Raw genomic sequence first — 16,890 nt, forward strand, 5'->3', positions numbered from 1 at the left:
CTGACAGTTTAGTCGGCAAAATGAATTGTCTGTGCGTCGGAGAAATAGGAAAATTAAGATATTTCTAAGAATTCTCTTCTGGCCACAGCGGATGGACAGAAAAAAATCTTGTTGTAGCAATCTGAGTCAAAGGAGCCAGAAGTCCATGTTCTTTATTATTATTATTAATGTTGTTGTTGTTGTTGTTGTTGTTGTTGTTGTTGATGATGATGATGATGTTGATGATGATGATGATGATGATGTAGCAGTAGTAGTAGCAGTAGTAGTAGTAGTTTGTTGTAATATGTATATTTGGTGGTGTTGTTTTGACAAGATAAAACTTAGAGCACGTAATAAGAAAACGTACCTTTTTCCTGGGTTTTCCAACCTTCAGTTTATCGGGGAGCTGGCGATCAATATATTTCTCTTTTCTGTGAATCAGTGTTGTCTGTGAAGATTGATTTAGCGCCTGGTGTGATAAGATTTTATTTTAATCTTGTATTAATGGACAAGCCATTTGTCTATGGGGCGTATGCCTGATATAGAAGTTTAATTACTGAATTTCTCTGATACCTTAATGCAAAGCTGACAAAATAAATAATTAACTTTGAGCACACATATTTTTAACAGGATGTAACAGGATGCTCTTGGAGATGTGCAAGAGACTGGTCTTAGTGATTGCTGACTGCGTAAGGTTATGAGAGGTCAAGTAGCATTCCATTAGGGCCCAAGACCTGACTTGTGAGCCAGGTAACACTCCATTATGTGTATTTTTTTACCAAGCACTGAGGATATTCAAATTATCTCCTGCGCCGGCCTCATTTTTGCAGGCTTTGAATCTATAACAGCTGTCAAATCGTTTTAATAAAGCATCAGAGACAGTAAGGCCTGGAGAGCAACCTGCTGTTCTCATGTGGGAACACAGTAGAGCTCAGGTGTTATGGCCTGATGTTATGGATTGAACATTTTTGTTTGTCTGTTTGTTTTATTTATTTATTTCATGCTTGCATTTGTTTGTTTTCCAGTTTTATTTAATATCTTGGCATGTTTGCGCCACTTTGACGTTTTCCACATCTGCATGGGTATTTCTTAAATCGGGCTTTTTCTTTGCGTTTTGCTTTGCCCTCGGTCCTAATGCAAACTGCCTTTTAGGTCACTGAAACGGATCTTTTGCAAAACTCCTTCCAGAGTCAAAATGTCCAGAAACTACAGTGTTGTCATGTGGACAGGGAAACCGGAGGAGTTTGTATACAAACGAAAGAAGTACATGTAAAAACGTACCCATGTAAATTCGGACTAGGGTTAAAAGTTTAATTTTTTAAACTAGCGATTCTGAAATTGAAATTTCTGTCTCTCTCTCTCTCTCTCTCTCTCTCTCTCTCTCTCTCTCTATATATATATATATATATATATATATATATATATATATATATATATATATATATATATATATATATATATGTGTGTATGTGTGTGTGTGTGTGTGTGTGTGTGTGTGTGTGTGTGTGTGTGTGTTTATTTGACGCCATTCTGATCTGATGTGATCACTGACGTTATATAAAATAAACCTGGCATGACGGTGACCTCTTCTGGTGGCTTTATATACTGCCAATATTTTTAACGAGAGCGAGAGCTAGAGAAATTATATCATGGAAATACATTAGATAATACAAGAAATTAAAAACATATAGATTCTACTTCAAGAATCACATATCCTAGCATAACATATTTTATTATTTTATGTAGGAGACAAAATCTTATTTTTTTGTTTGAGTGTTTGTTATTAATATAATAAGATTAGCTAAGAACATTTTCCATAGTCCCATCTGGATACTGCAAAGATATCACAAAGAAAGAATGTCACATACTTCATCACATTTTTTTAGTTTATTATTATTACTTATTATTTAATCATACACACATGACAACTACAATTATTACAACTTTACTACTACAAACATTACTACTTAGAGAAAAAAAGAGGACAGGAAAACGTTTGAAAAACACTTGGGAATGTTATTTCTACTGGCAATGACTAGCAGATACTTAAATATATTCTCACCTAAAGTGTTCAACTATAAATCAAACCAGTCTTTTCATATAACAAGGTAGGCCATGTTTGGTAATGTTTACATGTGTCAAAATTATTTGGGGTTTTTGAGGTTTCTCATTCCTTACATATTCATCCATTAACCATTAAATCTGTCCCACAAACTGGTTCCAAAAACTGAAGTTTGCTGCAATAATAGAAAAAATGATAAACATTTGACAAAATGTTTAATTGTCTGTTTAGATCTTTAAATATTTTGTTGTGATAATAAAGAGAGAAAAATGTAAGCACACTCTATTCCAGTAAAATGTGGCATCTAGATGCTTTGCAGCAAACTGTGAAAGTTTGAACATACCCTGACCCAGCGTTCCATAGAGTTGCCTTTATTTTAAAACAGCTGAATACTTTCCACTGCAGTGATATTACTACTGAATCAGAATGCTGATCTCTGGCATATGTGCTCATCCAAACCCCTTTGCATGTGCGGCTGACTATGAAACTGCTCCTTTCCTGTGTTTATTCTTGCTGCACTCCCTGGGCCCCTCTCCTGTCCTGTTATGACATGCAAATGTAAATATCTAGAGCCCAGGACAGTCCTACTGCATGTGTTCGGCAGCATTAGGAATAATGGAGTAGTGTGTTTGGCAGTGCAGCCTCCTTTCTGACAGTGAGAGAGTTAGGAAGCAGCACAGAGGACAATGACAGAATATGTGGGGATAGACTGACAGTGAATGCAGCAAATGAAAGACTACACAGTAAGTGCAGTAATGGGAGGGCTTCGTGCCAATGAAGTCTGCATCTTTATTTATGTCTGGTTACAAGTGGAGGAGCTGTTGCCGCATAAAAAATGACACAAATCCTTTTTTTTTTTTTTCAAAAAAGAATTACTGTAAAGTAAGGTATATTTGGTAGATTCAGAATATTCAGTATATTGAACATAACCATATGCATTTACTTGTGTGTGAATATAATTATGTGTTTACTTTATGTTTTATTGCAGAGTGTAATGGGCTCTATCAAGCTTGATAGACTATCTTGTTGCTATTTATATGTGGGGGGGGGGGTTCAGCTGCAGTTTCTAAAATAATTTTTTTATTTATTTTTTCTTTTTTAATAGCTGACTACCCCAACGTTGTGATCTGCACAGCTTTGGTAAAGCTATGGTAAAGTTCAAAGCACTAAATGTAATTGTAACTAGCCTGCTTTATCACAAATCAGTATGATGTTTCTCAATTGCCTTTTTTTTCTGTGACCAGAAATATAAATTTAACATAATCTGTGGTGGAAAAAAATACCATAAAACACATAAAGACCTGTACAAAATTCTCCCACAGATTTTGTGTGACTTTTCTGTGTATTTGCTTTGGTCGATCACCCTCTTGTGGTGATGCTGTATGATTGCCATAAAGTAGCTTAATGAAATTACATCAAATGTCCCACATTAGCGCCTCTTCTTACCCTAGCTCTGAACGTAATATTACAGTCCAATTGAATACAAAATATACAAATGTCATTAAGAAATACAAATATATATTTTTAAATGTGATATTTATCTCTCACAAAAAGCCTACCACTAAATAAGACGTGCCAAAAATAATGAATCAGGCCGTTAGTAGAGCGAGGTCATTTCCACACCCAGTCTATGTCCGCTTAAACCGGTTATGATGAAAGGTGTATTTCTTTGTGCTTTAACGTCAGTTTTCAAACTGCAGCTCGGTGTGCTACGTGCAGCTCGAAAGTAGCCAGCAACTCTGCGTCCTACCACTAGAGTTCTCCAGCTATTAAATCCAGTTTTGCTGCTTGTGTTTACCCCCTCCAAGCGCTGAACTGTGGCCGGGGCTTCAATCGTATTTCTGACATTTAACTCCGGAAATACAAATGTAACCAGCACTACGTAGCACTGTGAGCGTCACTATAAGGCGAGGCATTAAATTAGCTGTCGGACGGTGGTAAGTATGAACAAAAACTGGATTAATTTGATGCCATTCTCTGCTTTGGGAACAAAAAAATCCTCTCCCAACTGTCTGGTTTTGTCTTGAAGCGAGGGAGGAATATCAACATGGCGTCCATGTAGCTTACTACCAACAAGAATGTCTCGCTACCGATAAAAGCTTTTTCCCTCCATTTGTGTAATTGTTGGATACTTTGAATCCGCGGGTTTCTTCCGTTTACATTAACCAAGACAATGCTAAATAACAACTGGTGTATTTGATTTCTCTTCATACGTAGTTTAGCGTTGCCATCGTTCTTTTTGGCACACGGATTGGGTCGCTCAAAATGGGAACGTAGCGTCGTTATATTGATGTTATTAATGGTCAGTTGTCATTAGTCTTCGTTATAGGAACTATGGTGCATTTTTGTAAATGGTGCATTTTGTTCTTTATTTGGTTAAGTCTGGGATACCTTGTCTTTCTTGTACATTCCAGCACTCAATTTGCAGGTCACATGAGTGGATTTGGATGGGATACAGAAGTCGTGTGTCGGGGTTTAGAAATCTTCAGTTACGTTATAACATTAATAGTGTGGCCTTTATCTTCAGCAGATGCTAGCCACAGTGTTTTATTTATTTATTGTGCATTTACGTGTTCTTTGCCTATTGCGCAATTAGACTGAATGTTTTACGTGCAAGAACTAACATCCAAGTATATACAGTTTGTGGTATGGTATCATTTTCTTCATCGGTCTCAAAAATGCCACAAACGTTTCTGGCAACATGGAGTATAATGAAACTTTGTCGCTCGAGTGGCTTATTTTGCTTTCTTATACTGACAGGTTTTTGTAGTGATGCAGTTGTATGTATGTGATATGTCCGTTAAGGTACTCACATGCTTTTTAAACGCTGCAATCCTGGGAATACAGTTTAGTTTGTAGAGGACACCGTATCCTGCCGTGCACGTTCAGGGATCTGGATTCATCGCGCTTTCACAAAAACAAAACTTAAGAATTATGATGCTACTTATTACAGAGTTAGCAAAGCATCCCACTGGCAGATGATAAATTCTTTTACAGCGCAACAGACAAGAGAGTATGACAGCTATTTTTACTGCACTAAATATGGAGTAAAATATAAAGCCCTTCCTTTTTTTCACCAAAGTGAAACTTATATAGGCACATGGTTATCGGCACCCTGTACACAGTATTCATCGTGCTCGTTTTTTCCAACATATGCAGTCAATCCCCTGTGTAACTAAAAAGAAAGCTAACAAATATTAACACAACTGTGTGAATCTGTGAATCATTATTTGTCTTTGGTTCTGGCAATGGCAGGTTACAAATCAAGGCCAAAGCTAAGTAACATTATGACATCTTTCTCAGTTGCTTCTATTAATGATGGGTGCAGGCTCCCCTGGGGCTCACCACTGAGTCCACATTTGGGTGTTCCTCTGAAGGAATCAGTCACTGTTGACATACACTGATATCAGAGAACTCTTTCCTAATGGAAAAATGAATGTCTGTTCTCGGTGGCTAACTGGCACAAATTTGCCTTGACGTTATGTAATATTGGATGGAGAGATTTTGAAATTTGCAGTGGTGTCGAACAATAAAGTAGGTGTCTTTTACTGTCTTTTAATAGCTAACACTGATGTTATTGGTTACAGTAGAAAATATCATAGTCTTGAGGTTATTGGGAATAAACACTGGCAGAACATTTTAGATGACTGGAAAAACAAAACCACCAAACCATCACGAAAACCAGCCATACAAACAGCTTTGGCTCTCAGAAGTATTTACAGACAAGTAACAAATTTCAAACTTTCAAACTCTCAGTGAAGCAAATGTTATCATTGCTTTTTTTTATTTACTTCAAGCATGAATAGGGGGTGGAATATTTGTCTAGCATATACAGCTGAGTTAAACTGACTGACATTGTGCACCTCCTTCTATTGACTTTAAAGCATGCATTAATGTGCGCTAGTTTGTTCCAGGTTCGAGCAGGCAGCCATGTCGCGGGTGGTGAAGAAGAGGCAGGCCGACCCTAAAGTCGTTCAGTATGTGTGGTCGGCCATCGAGGTCATTCGCAACCAGAAACAGATTGCGAACATGGACCGAATCTCAAAGTAATTCCCACCCTCCGACCTCGGGCAACTTCATTCAGAATTGCTGCAACTCGCGCTGCCTGCAGAAACGACCTGTGAGAGCTTAATCGCCACCAACAGCGCTTTTAGACTTGTTAACCACGGTCTTCCCTGGTGTTCTTGATGCAGGTATTTAAGCCGCATGTACGGGATGCACCCCAAGGAGACGGCCAGGCAGCTGGTGCTGGCAGTAAAGGACGGCCTGGTGGTGGAAACCCTCACTGTGGGCTGCAAGGGTTCCAAAGCCGGGGTGGAGCAGGAGGGCTACTGGCTGCCTGGAGACGAGATGGTAAGACAGACTGAAGCTTGTCCGGGTTGGGTTATAGCTGTATATCTGTCTTGGGCTAACACAGTGTTGAAGAAGAGGGGCTTAGATGGCTTTTTAGCACAGTCAGGACTGACACAGGGACCTGGGTTGTCTTAAGAGTGAAGCACTTTATGATGTGTGTACAGTGTTCCTCTTAGCAGGAAAGTAGCTAAATTACATTTTAGAGAGCTATTAGTTTCGTTTGATTTTGCAGTAACTTTGTGATGCTTACCATAATTTACAAAACCATAGCCTAAACAAATTTCTGCAAAATTTGTCAGATTTCAGTGTTGTACTTTCTACTGATAATGTAATTTATTTATTTAAATAACCAGGGTAAGCTCATCTTCAGTTGGGTGTTCTTTGATTAATTTATGTCATGACTAAGCCACATATTAATTATGGAAAAGAAAAATATCTTGCATATTACTTCCAGCTGATGGTAAATAATGGCTTACATTTTGTTTTGGGGGGGTAGGTGACCCTCTGTGTTCTCACTTTATTTTATATATATATAAATATAAATATACATTTTTAAGATGCATCATAGCAAATTGTAGAGTTCATAGCACACTTAATTTCATTGTTAGGCTTTTGCCTCTGATCTCCCCCAAGGGCTTTCAGCACAGGGGAGCTATAAGGACTCGCTCCTTTCCCCAGTGGCCAGTGAGATTCCTCCACTGCATGAGAGGCTTGCTTTAGGTCGGCCTTTGTTAGTGTTGCCTCATACAGCTCACAGCTAAACCTATATTTGTTAGCCTGTCATACAGAAGTCACAGTAAGTGTGATTTCCTCTCCAAAAACAAGCACTACTTCATCTCTGTTCCAAAATCCTTTTGCAGACTTTATCTCCATAGCGCTGTAGGTAAATTATATAACATGTATCCCCAGCTGTTCATCTCTCCACCCTGTGGGTGGAGTCCAGCTGCAACTCTCAGATTTAGGTTTTTTAAACAATGTTTTCTGGATCACTTGCAATCGCAGGAACAGATGTCTGAGGGAAGCAAGGTAGGATGACATTCATTTGCTGTGATTTCCTCTTACTGACTTAATCTTCCCTGTAGTTGGTAGTTTGTGTAACCTGTACACGGTACAGCCTTTGAGCTGAATGCAGCTTTGTGTCACGCCAACACAAATATGCTTGGTAGATTTTATTTATGTTTGATTTTTTTTTTTCATTGATAACCTTCATGTCCCTGAAACTAATAGGAAATGCTGAATCTTCGCATTCACTTTATTGGGAACTCCGAGGGTTATAAGACAAAGTGTTTGAAATTGTTTTAAATGGCTGTGACTTTTGTTCAGCCTTATACAAGCTTCATTGAGCTTCAGAGCTGTTCCGTGTCAGGTCATTCCTGTGAGTCTCTGTTTTGTCATTGAATGGCCAGTAGTTGTGACCTCTCTCTACACTAGCTAGCTATTACAATTTCTTCTTGTCCCAGATACACACACACATCATATTTGTTTCACACACTGAAATCTCTCTGATCAAACACCAACCTGCTCTATATCTTCTAGAAATTGTGTGCTGAGACCCTCTGGCTTAGACACAGGCTTGGAGCTGGTTTAGCACTGCTTATGCCCACACCCATAAGTGCTTCAGCTAAGCATCCACCCACCTTTTCTGTAGAGGCTCCACCTAAACATCTACCCACCTTTTCCATCAAGGTGCACGCAATAGTGCAGGGTTATCTGCTCAGGTTCCCGCGCTGTTTGGAAAGGTTTCAGCTGCAGGTCTCCTTGCTCAAAATGCTCCAAAAGTGCTGAAAGCAATCTGGACAGCAGCCACGCATAGCGATAATGCAAGCAGGTTTATATCTCGCGCGTGTGTGTGTGAGCGTGTGTGTGTGAGCGTGTGTGGTGATGTGCCGCCAAATACGGGTGCTTTTTGTTTTAGTGTGGTGGGCAAAGACAGCGCTGTCCCAGAGGAGGTGGTATAAGAATGTGAATGTGGCATGGGAGGATGTGATGGAGTTTGAGAATACTTGCACTGGTTTGGGTTTTATTTAAATGGTCATTTACCTGAACACTAAAAGGGTTCCATGGGTTTTAAGTGTTTATTCACGCAACAGGAATGCAGAATAACATCATTATACTCCAAAAGTTGCTTGACAGTCACTGTCAAATTATTCGCGTCTGTTAGATTTAGAAGAATGTGTTTTATACTCACGATACTGACCATTTAAATTGAATCTGCGGTGACTACCTGTGATTATTGTGGATGGTGATTTGGGAAGACTCGACCCTTCCTTCGAGTTGGCACCAATGACTGTGACTCAGCTGGTTCAGCTTAAGACGCCGGGCACAAGTCCTCCGCCCCAGTCCGTCTCAGAGGCAGGGCCCGTGTGGTCCGAGAGGCGGAGCCTGGGCGAGGGCGACGCCCATTACTGTTGTTGTGTGTGTTTTCCAGGACTGGGAGGCGGAGAGCCATGACTGGTACTGCTTTGAGTGTCATCTCCCTGGTGACGTCCTGGAGTGCGACAGCTGTTTTCGTGTCTATCACCTCCGCTGCCTCACTGAAGAGCACCGGCCCAGGGACACCACTTCGCACTGGCAGTGTGCTATCTGCAGGGTAGGCGTCGGCGTCTTTTAAAGAGACCGGTCCTTTACATTGGGCAAACACACGCACACACACACGGCAAATCAAGGGAGCATGTGGAAAATGTCTTAAGTCTTCTGACTGAAAATTGAAATTCTTCATTAGACAGATGATTCGCTAATGTTGGGGAGCTCACAAATTCTGAAGTGTGAACTTTGGTAACCATTCATGCTATTTTTTTTTTGCATTGTTGTTTTCAAACAGGGTAGTAAGCGGAAGAATTTTAACAAGCAGGAAATGACCACATACCTGAGGTTCATTCTTGCACGTATGAAAGAGAGAGTACGTTTCTGTAGCTCTTATTTCTTTTTTCCTGTTTTTTTCTTTTTAATCTTTTAATGGACTTCATCCATATGAACTGGCAGTGCACTGAGCAAATGTTCAGCTAGACCTCTCTGCCTTGTCTCTCAGGCTATTGACCTGCACAAGAAAGGCAAGGAGACGAAGCAGCCTATGTACAGGAGGCTCATCCACTCACCGCTGGACGTAGACAACATCCAGGAGGTGAGGGAAGCCACATGCCAGTGTACGTGCAAAGAAGGGACTCAGCCATGCTCCTCAACATGTCCTGTAGTCTTCTAGCCCTGATTTAGCACAGTGGATGTACCTAGTAAAGGGGCTTTAATGTCATCTGAACGTTTTAGAGTCTGTTAGATTAGAGAGAAGTAAATGAGGAGTGCTCAGCTCCAGGTCCTGGAGCTCTACCACTCTGCAGAGCTTGGTTCCAGCCCAACCCAACAAACCGCTCAAGCTAATCAAGACCTTCAGTACAGTGTGAATATTCGAGTCGGGTATGCTGGAGCTAGGTTCTGCAGGATGGTGGATCTCCAGGCCTCCTATACTGAACAGATGGTAGATCTTTAGAAGTAGGCCTGGACACGTGTGCTCTATACAGGTCGGCTCCTGCATCGACTGTCACACACCTCTCTTGTGTTCACCTGTAGAACATCTCTGATGGCAAGTACAAGAGCTTCGAGGAGTTCAAAGCCGATGCTCAGCTTATTGTCCACAACACGGCCATCCTTCACGGAGGTTAGGCTAACTGGGTTGGGTTGGGTTGGCGGCAGGTTGGTGGAGGGTAGGTGCATCCATAGCTCACCCCCTGTGTTTGTGTGTTTTTTGTTTTGTTTTTTTTTTATTTCCTTTTTCCTTTAGCACATAGTGATCAGACTGAAATTGCTAAACTTCTGTACAATGACACATGCCACGAGGTAAGAGCTCAAATGGAGCCTTCAGAATGTATCTGGTGAAAACCAGAATTCCTTGGCCTGGCAACTGTATGCATATGGCTTATATGCATGTTCACAATCATGCACAAATTATGAATCAAAGCTTTATTTGTCCTGCTTTGGACGGCAAATGAAGGGATTACCTGTATGTTTGTTTCCCCGCCCCAGTTGAATGAGTTACTGTTATGCAGAAACTGCTTCCATCTATCCAACGCTCGGCCCGACAACTGGTTTTGTTATCCATGTGTAAGTATCCAGTGGGTCCTGGGGTTATGTAGCACCGGGCTAGTTTTTCGCATCGCCACTGTGCTTTTTCCCGTTGATCATGCTGTGTGTGTCTGTGCGTTCAGGTGCCCAGCCATGAGCTGGTGTGGGCCAGGATGAAGGGCTTCGGCTACTGGCCTGCCAAGGTGATGCAGAGGGAAGGCAGCCAGGTGGATGTGCGCTTCTTCGGTCACCAGCACCAGCGGTGAGCGCTAATCATGTGGTTATTAGTTACAGCCCAGCAGAAAAGTGTCACTTTACACGTAGCGTTGAGTACCTATTCAAATCCGAAAAGCTGAAGCCAGCTGTCACTCACTCTGATTAGACGACAAAAACCATAAGCTAAGCGCTGAATTTGGCTACTGTGTTGCCACGGCTACAATTGCTTCTATAGGTAATGTTTTTAGCTTCCTAGATATGCTAAAATAACATCAGTTTTACAGTATAAGAGGATTCTTCATAATATGGTAAAAGACATTGTAACATTGTAAACAAAGCTTGATGGTCAGAAAATCTCTCCGTATCTGTCTTGATATTCACAGATGCATACAAAAAAAAAAAAGTACTTGGAGGTGGCGATTTTTTTTTTTTCTTTTTAAGGGGTCAGTAAAAAATCATTAGCATAAGGTGGGGGTGGGGGTGGGGGTGGGGTGGGGCGACAGCAAGCCACCTCAGAGACTGTGCAGTGACGCCACTGTGTGATGCGCTCCTCGCTGCAGGGCCTGGATCCCCTCGGACAACATCCAGGCAATCTCAGTGAGTGCGCAGCAGCTGCAGGTGAAGCGCAGCGCCGGCTGGAAGAAGGCGTGTGAGGAGCTGGAGCTGCACCAGCGCTTCCTGCGCGAGGGCCGTACTTGGAAGGGCCGGCCCGAGGAGCGGCCCGACCGGCTCGAGGAGCGCCTCGACGAGGCCGAGTCCAGCATCTCCTCCACTAGCAATGAGCAGGTGAACCTCAAACGGCGACCCTGGGTCCTGAGCTTTATGGCCGTCGCCAGAGGAAACTGATTCGGAGGGGGCGGAATACGTGGTATAATCACAGAGACATAATTAGGGCTTTATGTGGGTTTTATTGGAACAACTTCAACCCACTTATGCTCAACTCGACAAGAAATTGAAAGCTTTCCATGATTTTAGGTTTTTAAAAATATTGTACTTAAATCTAATACAACTCAGGATTTTAATTAAAATCCATCACCCAGTGGTAGGGCTTCCCCCACGTTTCTTTGTGAAACGAGAACATTTTATATGCTGCTTATGCTCAGAATGTTCAGTGTTCGTTTAATAATCTTACTTAACCTTTTGCTAGTCCAAGGGGAACCAGGAACCCAAAGCCAAGAAGAGCCGTCGTTCCCAAGCGCTTGAGCCCAAGGAGGAGGTGTGCTTCCTTTTGTTACGCCTCAGCTGAGACGCCAGCGTTCTTCTCCATCTAAGGTGTGCAGCCCTCGTCTCCTCACTCTCCTGTCCCTCCTCAGGAGCCTGAGCTCGAGATGGAGGCGGTGAGCTCCAGCCAGGAGATCCCCACTGCCGCACCCCACCAGCCTGAGCGCATGTCCGTCTCCACCCAGACCAAAAAGAGCGTCTCGGCGTCGTCCTCCGGGCCCTCGCCGCCGCCTCGCATGCTCCACCGCGGCACCCAGACGTCAAACGAGGGCAGTTGCCAGAACATGTGCCACGACAAGTACACAAAGATCTTCAGCGACGTCAAGGAGATGATGAAGGCCGAGAACAAGCGGGAGACTGAGCGCGTACTCAAGGAGGCCCTGGACAAGGTAAGCTCCACCCCAGCTGCAAGCTTGGCCTGAGCTGGGTTCCTCAACGGCGTGATCTAGACCCAAGGATGAGTAGTTAATGTTTCTGCCTTGACATCGTAAAAGCTTGGTAAGCAGTTAATAGATGAGCAGTGAGTGAGTCGGGATAGTGGGGCAGGGCCAGTACTATTTTTTTTTTTCCATAACTGGTATAAATCGCTGAATATGAAGTGTATGAAGATCCCAATACCAATTGAGTTACCATGTAATCATTGGACATTTGTTTTAAAAGCCCTGCACACGAATGCGAAATCTCTTGTGTAATTCATGGCCATATATTGTAGAATTCATGAGCCTTTGGTCAATCTGGGCAACGTGCATGATATTAGTTAAACAGCTTCATATTGCATTACTGTCAATGATCAAGTGGCAGCATCGGCATGGTTGCACCTCGGGTGACGAGGTCGCTCTGCTCTGCTCCCACCTGTGCAGCTCCGCACCGAGATGGAGGAGGAGAAGAGGCAGGCGGTGAGCAAAGCGGTGTCCAGCACCCAGGCTGACATGGACCGCAAGTGCAAGCAGGTGAAGGACAAGTGCAAAGAGGATCTAATGGAAGAGATGAAGAAGATGGTGAGCCAGCACAAGCAGCTCATCTCGCAGACCAAGAAGAAGCAGTGGGTGAGTGAGCCAGGACAGTGGCACGTGTGGGGCAATTTTAGTCTGTAAAACTCAATTACGATTAATACAGTCAGTAGGTAAAATGTTCAATGAGCAGTGAAATATGTGATATCTGGACCTAGAAAGAGATCAACAGTGGCACTTAATATTTTCTTTCTGTCTTTTGTCTAAGAAAAAAATGTGCTCACTTAATCTAAGACAAAATGTGTTCGCTTAACTGTGCTCTCTGAAAGATGTTTAATTTTCATTCAACACAGAAGCAGACTGCTGCACACCGTGTTCTTTTATCTGGCTTTATTAAGATACATTGATAGTCTGTTGCTAGGAGATGACACTTGTTTGCCAGTATATATTATGCCCCTTTTTTTTCTTTCTTTCTTTTTTTTTATATAGTTGGCAAAAAAGCCGTTTTCTCTGAAAAAAAAAAAAAAAAAAAAAAGGCTGTAATTCAGTGACCTTGAAATATTCATCTGGAAAGTTTCACTCTGCCGAATTGTGCCGGGGGAGAGTAGAGAGCCTGTAAATACTAGTCGAGTGACTGATGAGATGTTGGAGGTGCTGTTTCCCTGACAATGTTGCTCCCCCTGTCTGTCAGTGCTATAACTGCGAGGAGGAGGCCATGTACCACTGCTGCTGGAACACCTCCTACTGCTCCATCAAGTGCCAGCAGGAGCACTGGCACGCCGACCACAAACGCACCTGCCGCCGGAAGAGATGAGCAACGGCCAATCATAGCACGTCCTCTTAGCTCCACCCATTTACATGCCGCGCTATTTGGATTTGTTTTTTTGTTTTGTTTTTTATATTGTCATCTCCCTCAGCCTCTGGAATTGGACGTTCTAAGTAGCATTTCAAACACACACAACCTAAAGCACTCTTTCCTTGTTGTGGAGGACTTCTCCTTTTCAGTTCTGGTGAAAACAAGCAGGGCATTAATTGCCGTGGTTGATCAGTTAAATCAATGAAAGGAGAGTTTTACTTTGGATTATACTGTCTTACTTTGGTTATGTAAATCTTTTATTTGCTTTAAAAAAACAAAAAGAGCCTTGCTTACCTACAAACTAACTGAAATGTGAAGTAATAACCTTTTTAAACGTGATTCTTAATCACTTGCCATGTAGATATTTGACTTTTTATATAAGCGGATGGTGTTTGCCTCCTGTGTTGATTGACATTGGTGGTGTTTTACTCTGCGCTTGGTTTTTATCAGTGGTTGTGATGCATCATCTTTTGGGAACAGGGTTAAAGTTGGCAGGTCATTTCTGTCGGAAAAAAATACAATCTTCCATTTATGAATATGCACATTTCATGTTACACTTTAAAATGGGGGAAAAAATTTAATTTTTAATGAAAACGGATTATTTATGTGCTAATTTTGGGTCCATTTTCTGTAGCTAAAGTGTTATTAATCTTTGCTGAGTGGGATCTTTTAGTGCGGCTCCTTTGTGTGTGGAACATCCTGACCCTGATGGTCCCATCTCTCATGCTTGCTTGCGCTCCCTAATACTACCTAAGTTGTTTCCTTCTGGTTGCAAAGAATAGTGCACGTCAGTTCCATATTTCAAGATCCGAGGTTGGTCGCAAAGGAATTATATATGAATCGAGGTCAGTTGTACAGATATCACTGTAAATAATGCATTTAAAATGGAATTTAACCCTTTCGTTTAGTTCTTACCAATAAAAAAAAAAAAAAAAAAAAAAAGAAACAATTATACTCCCTTGCCCCCGAGTCTTTCAAAATAAACAAGAGTGTGATACAGTCCTCATTTGAATTAACCAGGGAAGTGCTGTGTAGGTGGGTCTTGAGAAGAGTGGGGTCTGACCTGCAGCTTACCAGTCAGCTGAAGGATGTAGGAAACGGCCTTGTACGCAAGTGCAAAATGGGTTCACTTGTGGGAATCAACATGTGCATTTTAAACAATGTTTGCCGGTGCGCCGGAGAATCTCCCCCGCTCTTCCTCTTTCCACGTCACTGTTGCACTACATGTAAATAAACGTGTGCCGCTAAACGTGATCATTCGATGAAATTTGCACGTTTGTAGCGTTATGTACATTTCATGAATGCATTATCTATGTATTTGATAAGTCATTCTGTTTAAAACAATTTGTGATTATGGGCAAATGTCTTCATTCCGGTGCGCATGAAAATTGGGTTGTGTGTATTCATTTCCAGTTTCTCATTCTTTCCCATTGTTGCATATGTGCAGTGGATGCAATAGTTTTGTTTTGTTTTGTTTTTTTGTAAGGGTAATATTTTGTCACTGTAATTGCGAACAAGCCTTTTAGGGGCTTTTTTTTTTTGTTTGTTTGTTTTTTTCTTTCCCCTTTTCTAATTTATGTGGGCAAAGTAATGACTACTGAAAGTATGGGCCCGACCCAGCCAGGAGTCTGCACCAAGCGCAGTCTTTTCTTCCACATGTATGTACGGATTCATGTGTAGAAGTCCTGCTCTTACCGAGTGTCTCTTAGCGAGATGCCACTCTTGCTTTACAGTATGTAACAGTACTATGTATCAACAATAAACATATCAACCGGTAACAGTTACTTCGAAAATCTTTTTGCAGGGTCCATCCCACAATTCAAACTTAACAATGAGTTTTACCAATCAAAGCACTTTATTGCACCATATCTTGTGAAGGTAGGCCAAAGCAGGCTTCTATAAAAGTGTTATTTAATACTTTTTAATTATGTGTACAAAACAGAATTTCAAACACACCTGCACCATACAAAATTATTATTTTTTTGTCTTTTTTTTCTGTAACCAACAATATTTACACACACCATGCAGACTCTCTCACATAGTAAGTCTAGATTTCCAACAAAAGTGGGTCAAAGTAACGTCACAGGTTGAAAGTTATGTGCACATTTTCTTTTTCTTTTCCAAAATGGGAAAACATTTCCATTTTGTATGGGAATGACAACACTAATGCTTCAAATACATACATTAAGACTTACTTCCTTTAAAAAAAAAAAAAAAAAAGAATTGCATTGTCACTCTGAGAAGTGTAAACTTGATTCCCCATACACAGTACAAACTTTAATTACACTTATTAAAAAAAAAAACAAAAAACACAACTTCAAATAATTGAGTGGGTATGCTCAGACAGCGGTGATGCGTTTGCGGTACAGTCCCCACCTCTGCACCTCATGGATTAGCTACTCCACATTAAAGACGAGTCAAAGGATATGATGCAAGCCCCGGAAGAGGGTACTAAACAATCTTCTGCAGCAGTGAGGCAGGGACAGAGCAACAATTTCAAATGACTGTCAGTGGTATAAAATGAACAACAAAAAAATTCCCATAAGCCAGTTTCTCTTGGACGCATTCTTGCGTTAAGGTGTAGGTGACTGTTTTTTTTCCCTAAACTGCTGTGTTATTTTCCCACCTGGTCCTGTTTCCTTCTTCTCGTATTGCATATACCTAGGGTTCCTTGCCCTGAAAGGGTGGTGGTATAAGCCAGGTAAGTTGAGGAATCTGAAACGACTGGTAAACACAGGCAGCAAAGCTGATGTGTGGAACTAGTTCTGTAAGACTAGGCTGTCAGCAGGTGCAAAGCAGCTGGGAGCTCCAGCAGAATCTCTGGGTTAAGGTGCAAGCTCAGGCCTCTGTGCCTCTGCTTCTCTGTAGTGCGGGTGTGTGAATCACTGGAAAGCGCCAATCAGTTTGCGATAATGACAGACTCGACATGAGCGCAACATCAACAATGCACTTCTATACAAACCTGTCAATAAATAAATGATGGTTACTTGTAGATATTGAAGATGCAAAATAATAATAATAATAATAATAAAGGACAACTTGCAAAGCAAATGAGAAATGAAAAAGCAAATATGAAACATAAGTGGTTGTGCAGCAGTTTTGCCAAAGGTGTGACACTGCGTGTAAACAGAGCTCCAGGCACATGTTCAGATTCATTTTGCTAAGGGTATTACACTATTTTTTTTTTTGATAAAAAAAGA

General features: G+C 41.6%; 1 protein-coding gene across 3 annotated transcripts; it reads left to right on the forward strand.

The window, feature by feature from the left end:
* Positions 1 to 3,791: 3,791 nt before the first annotated feature.
* On the forward strand, positions 3,792 to 15,468 carry zmynd11 (zinc finger, MYND-type containing 11). 3 transcript variants are annotated; one of them, XM_027008053.2, is made up of 16 exons: positions 3,792 to 3,978; positions 5,946 to 6,087; positions 6,235 to 6,394; positions 7,397 to 7,420; positions 8,823 to 8,984; positions 9,216 to 9,293; positions 9,423 to 9,515; positions 9,956 to 10,043; positions 10,167 to 10,222; positions 10,409 to 10,486; positions 10,591 to 10,709; positions 11,224 to 11,449; positions 11,811 to 11,879; positions 11,977 to 12,273; positions 12,745 to 12,930; positions 13,526 to 15,468. In XM_027008053.2, the coding sequence occupies exons 2-16, from the start codon at positions 5,972 to 5,974 to the stop codon at positions 13,646 to 13,648; spliced, it is 1,875 nt and encodes a 624-aa protein (XP_026863854.1). In that variant the 5' UTR covers positions 3,792 to 3,978; positions 5,946 to 5,971; the 3' UTR covers positions 13,649 to 15,468. The 3 variants fall into 3 exon arrangements, with proteins under 3 accessions (XP_026863854.1, XP_026863855.1, XP_026863856.1); XM_027008054.2 differs by having other exon boundaries at positions 5,956 to 6,087; XM_027008055.2 differs by lacking the exon at positions 7,397 to 7,420.
* Positions 15,469 to 16,890: the final 1,422 nt, after the last annotated feature.

The sequence above is a fragment of the Electrophorus electricus genome, chromosome 5, assembly GCF_013358815.1.
Source record: "Electrophorus electricus isolate fEleEle1 chromosome 5, fEleEle1.pri, whole genome shotgun sequence".
In the NCBI taxonomy this organism is placed as follows: domain Eukaryota; kingdom Metazoa; phylum Chordata; class Actinopteri; order Gymnotiformes; family Gymnotidae; genus Electrophorus; species Electrophorus electricus.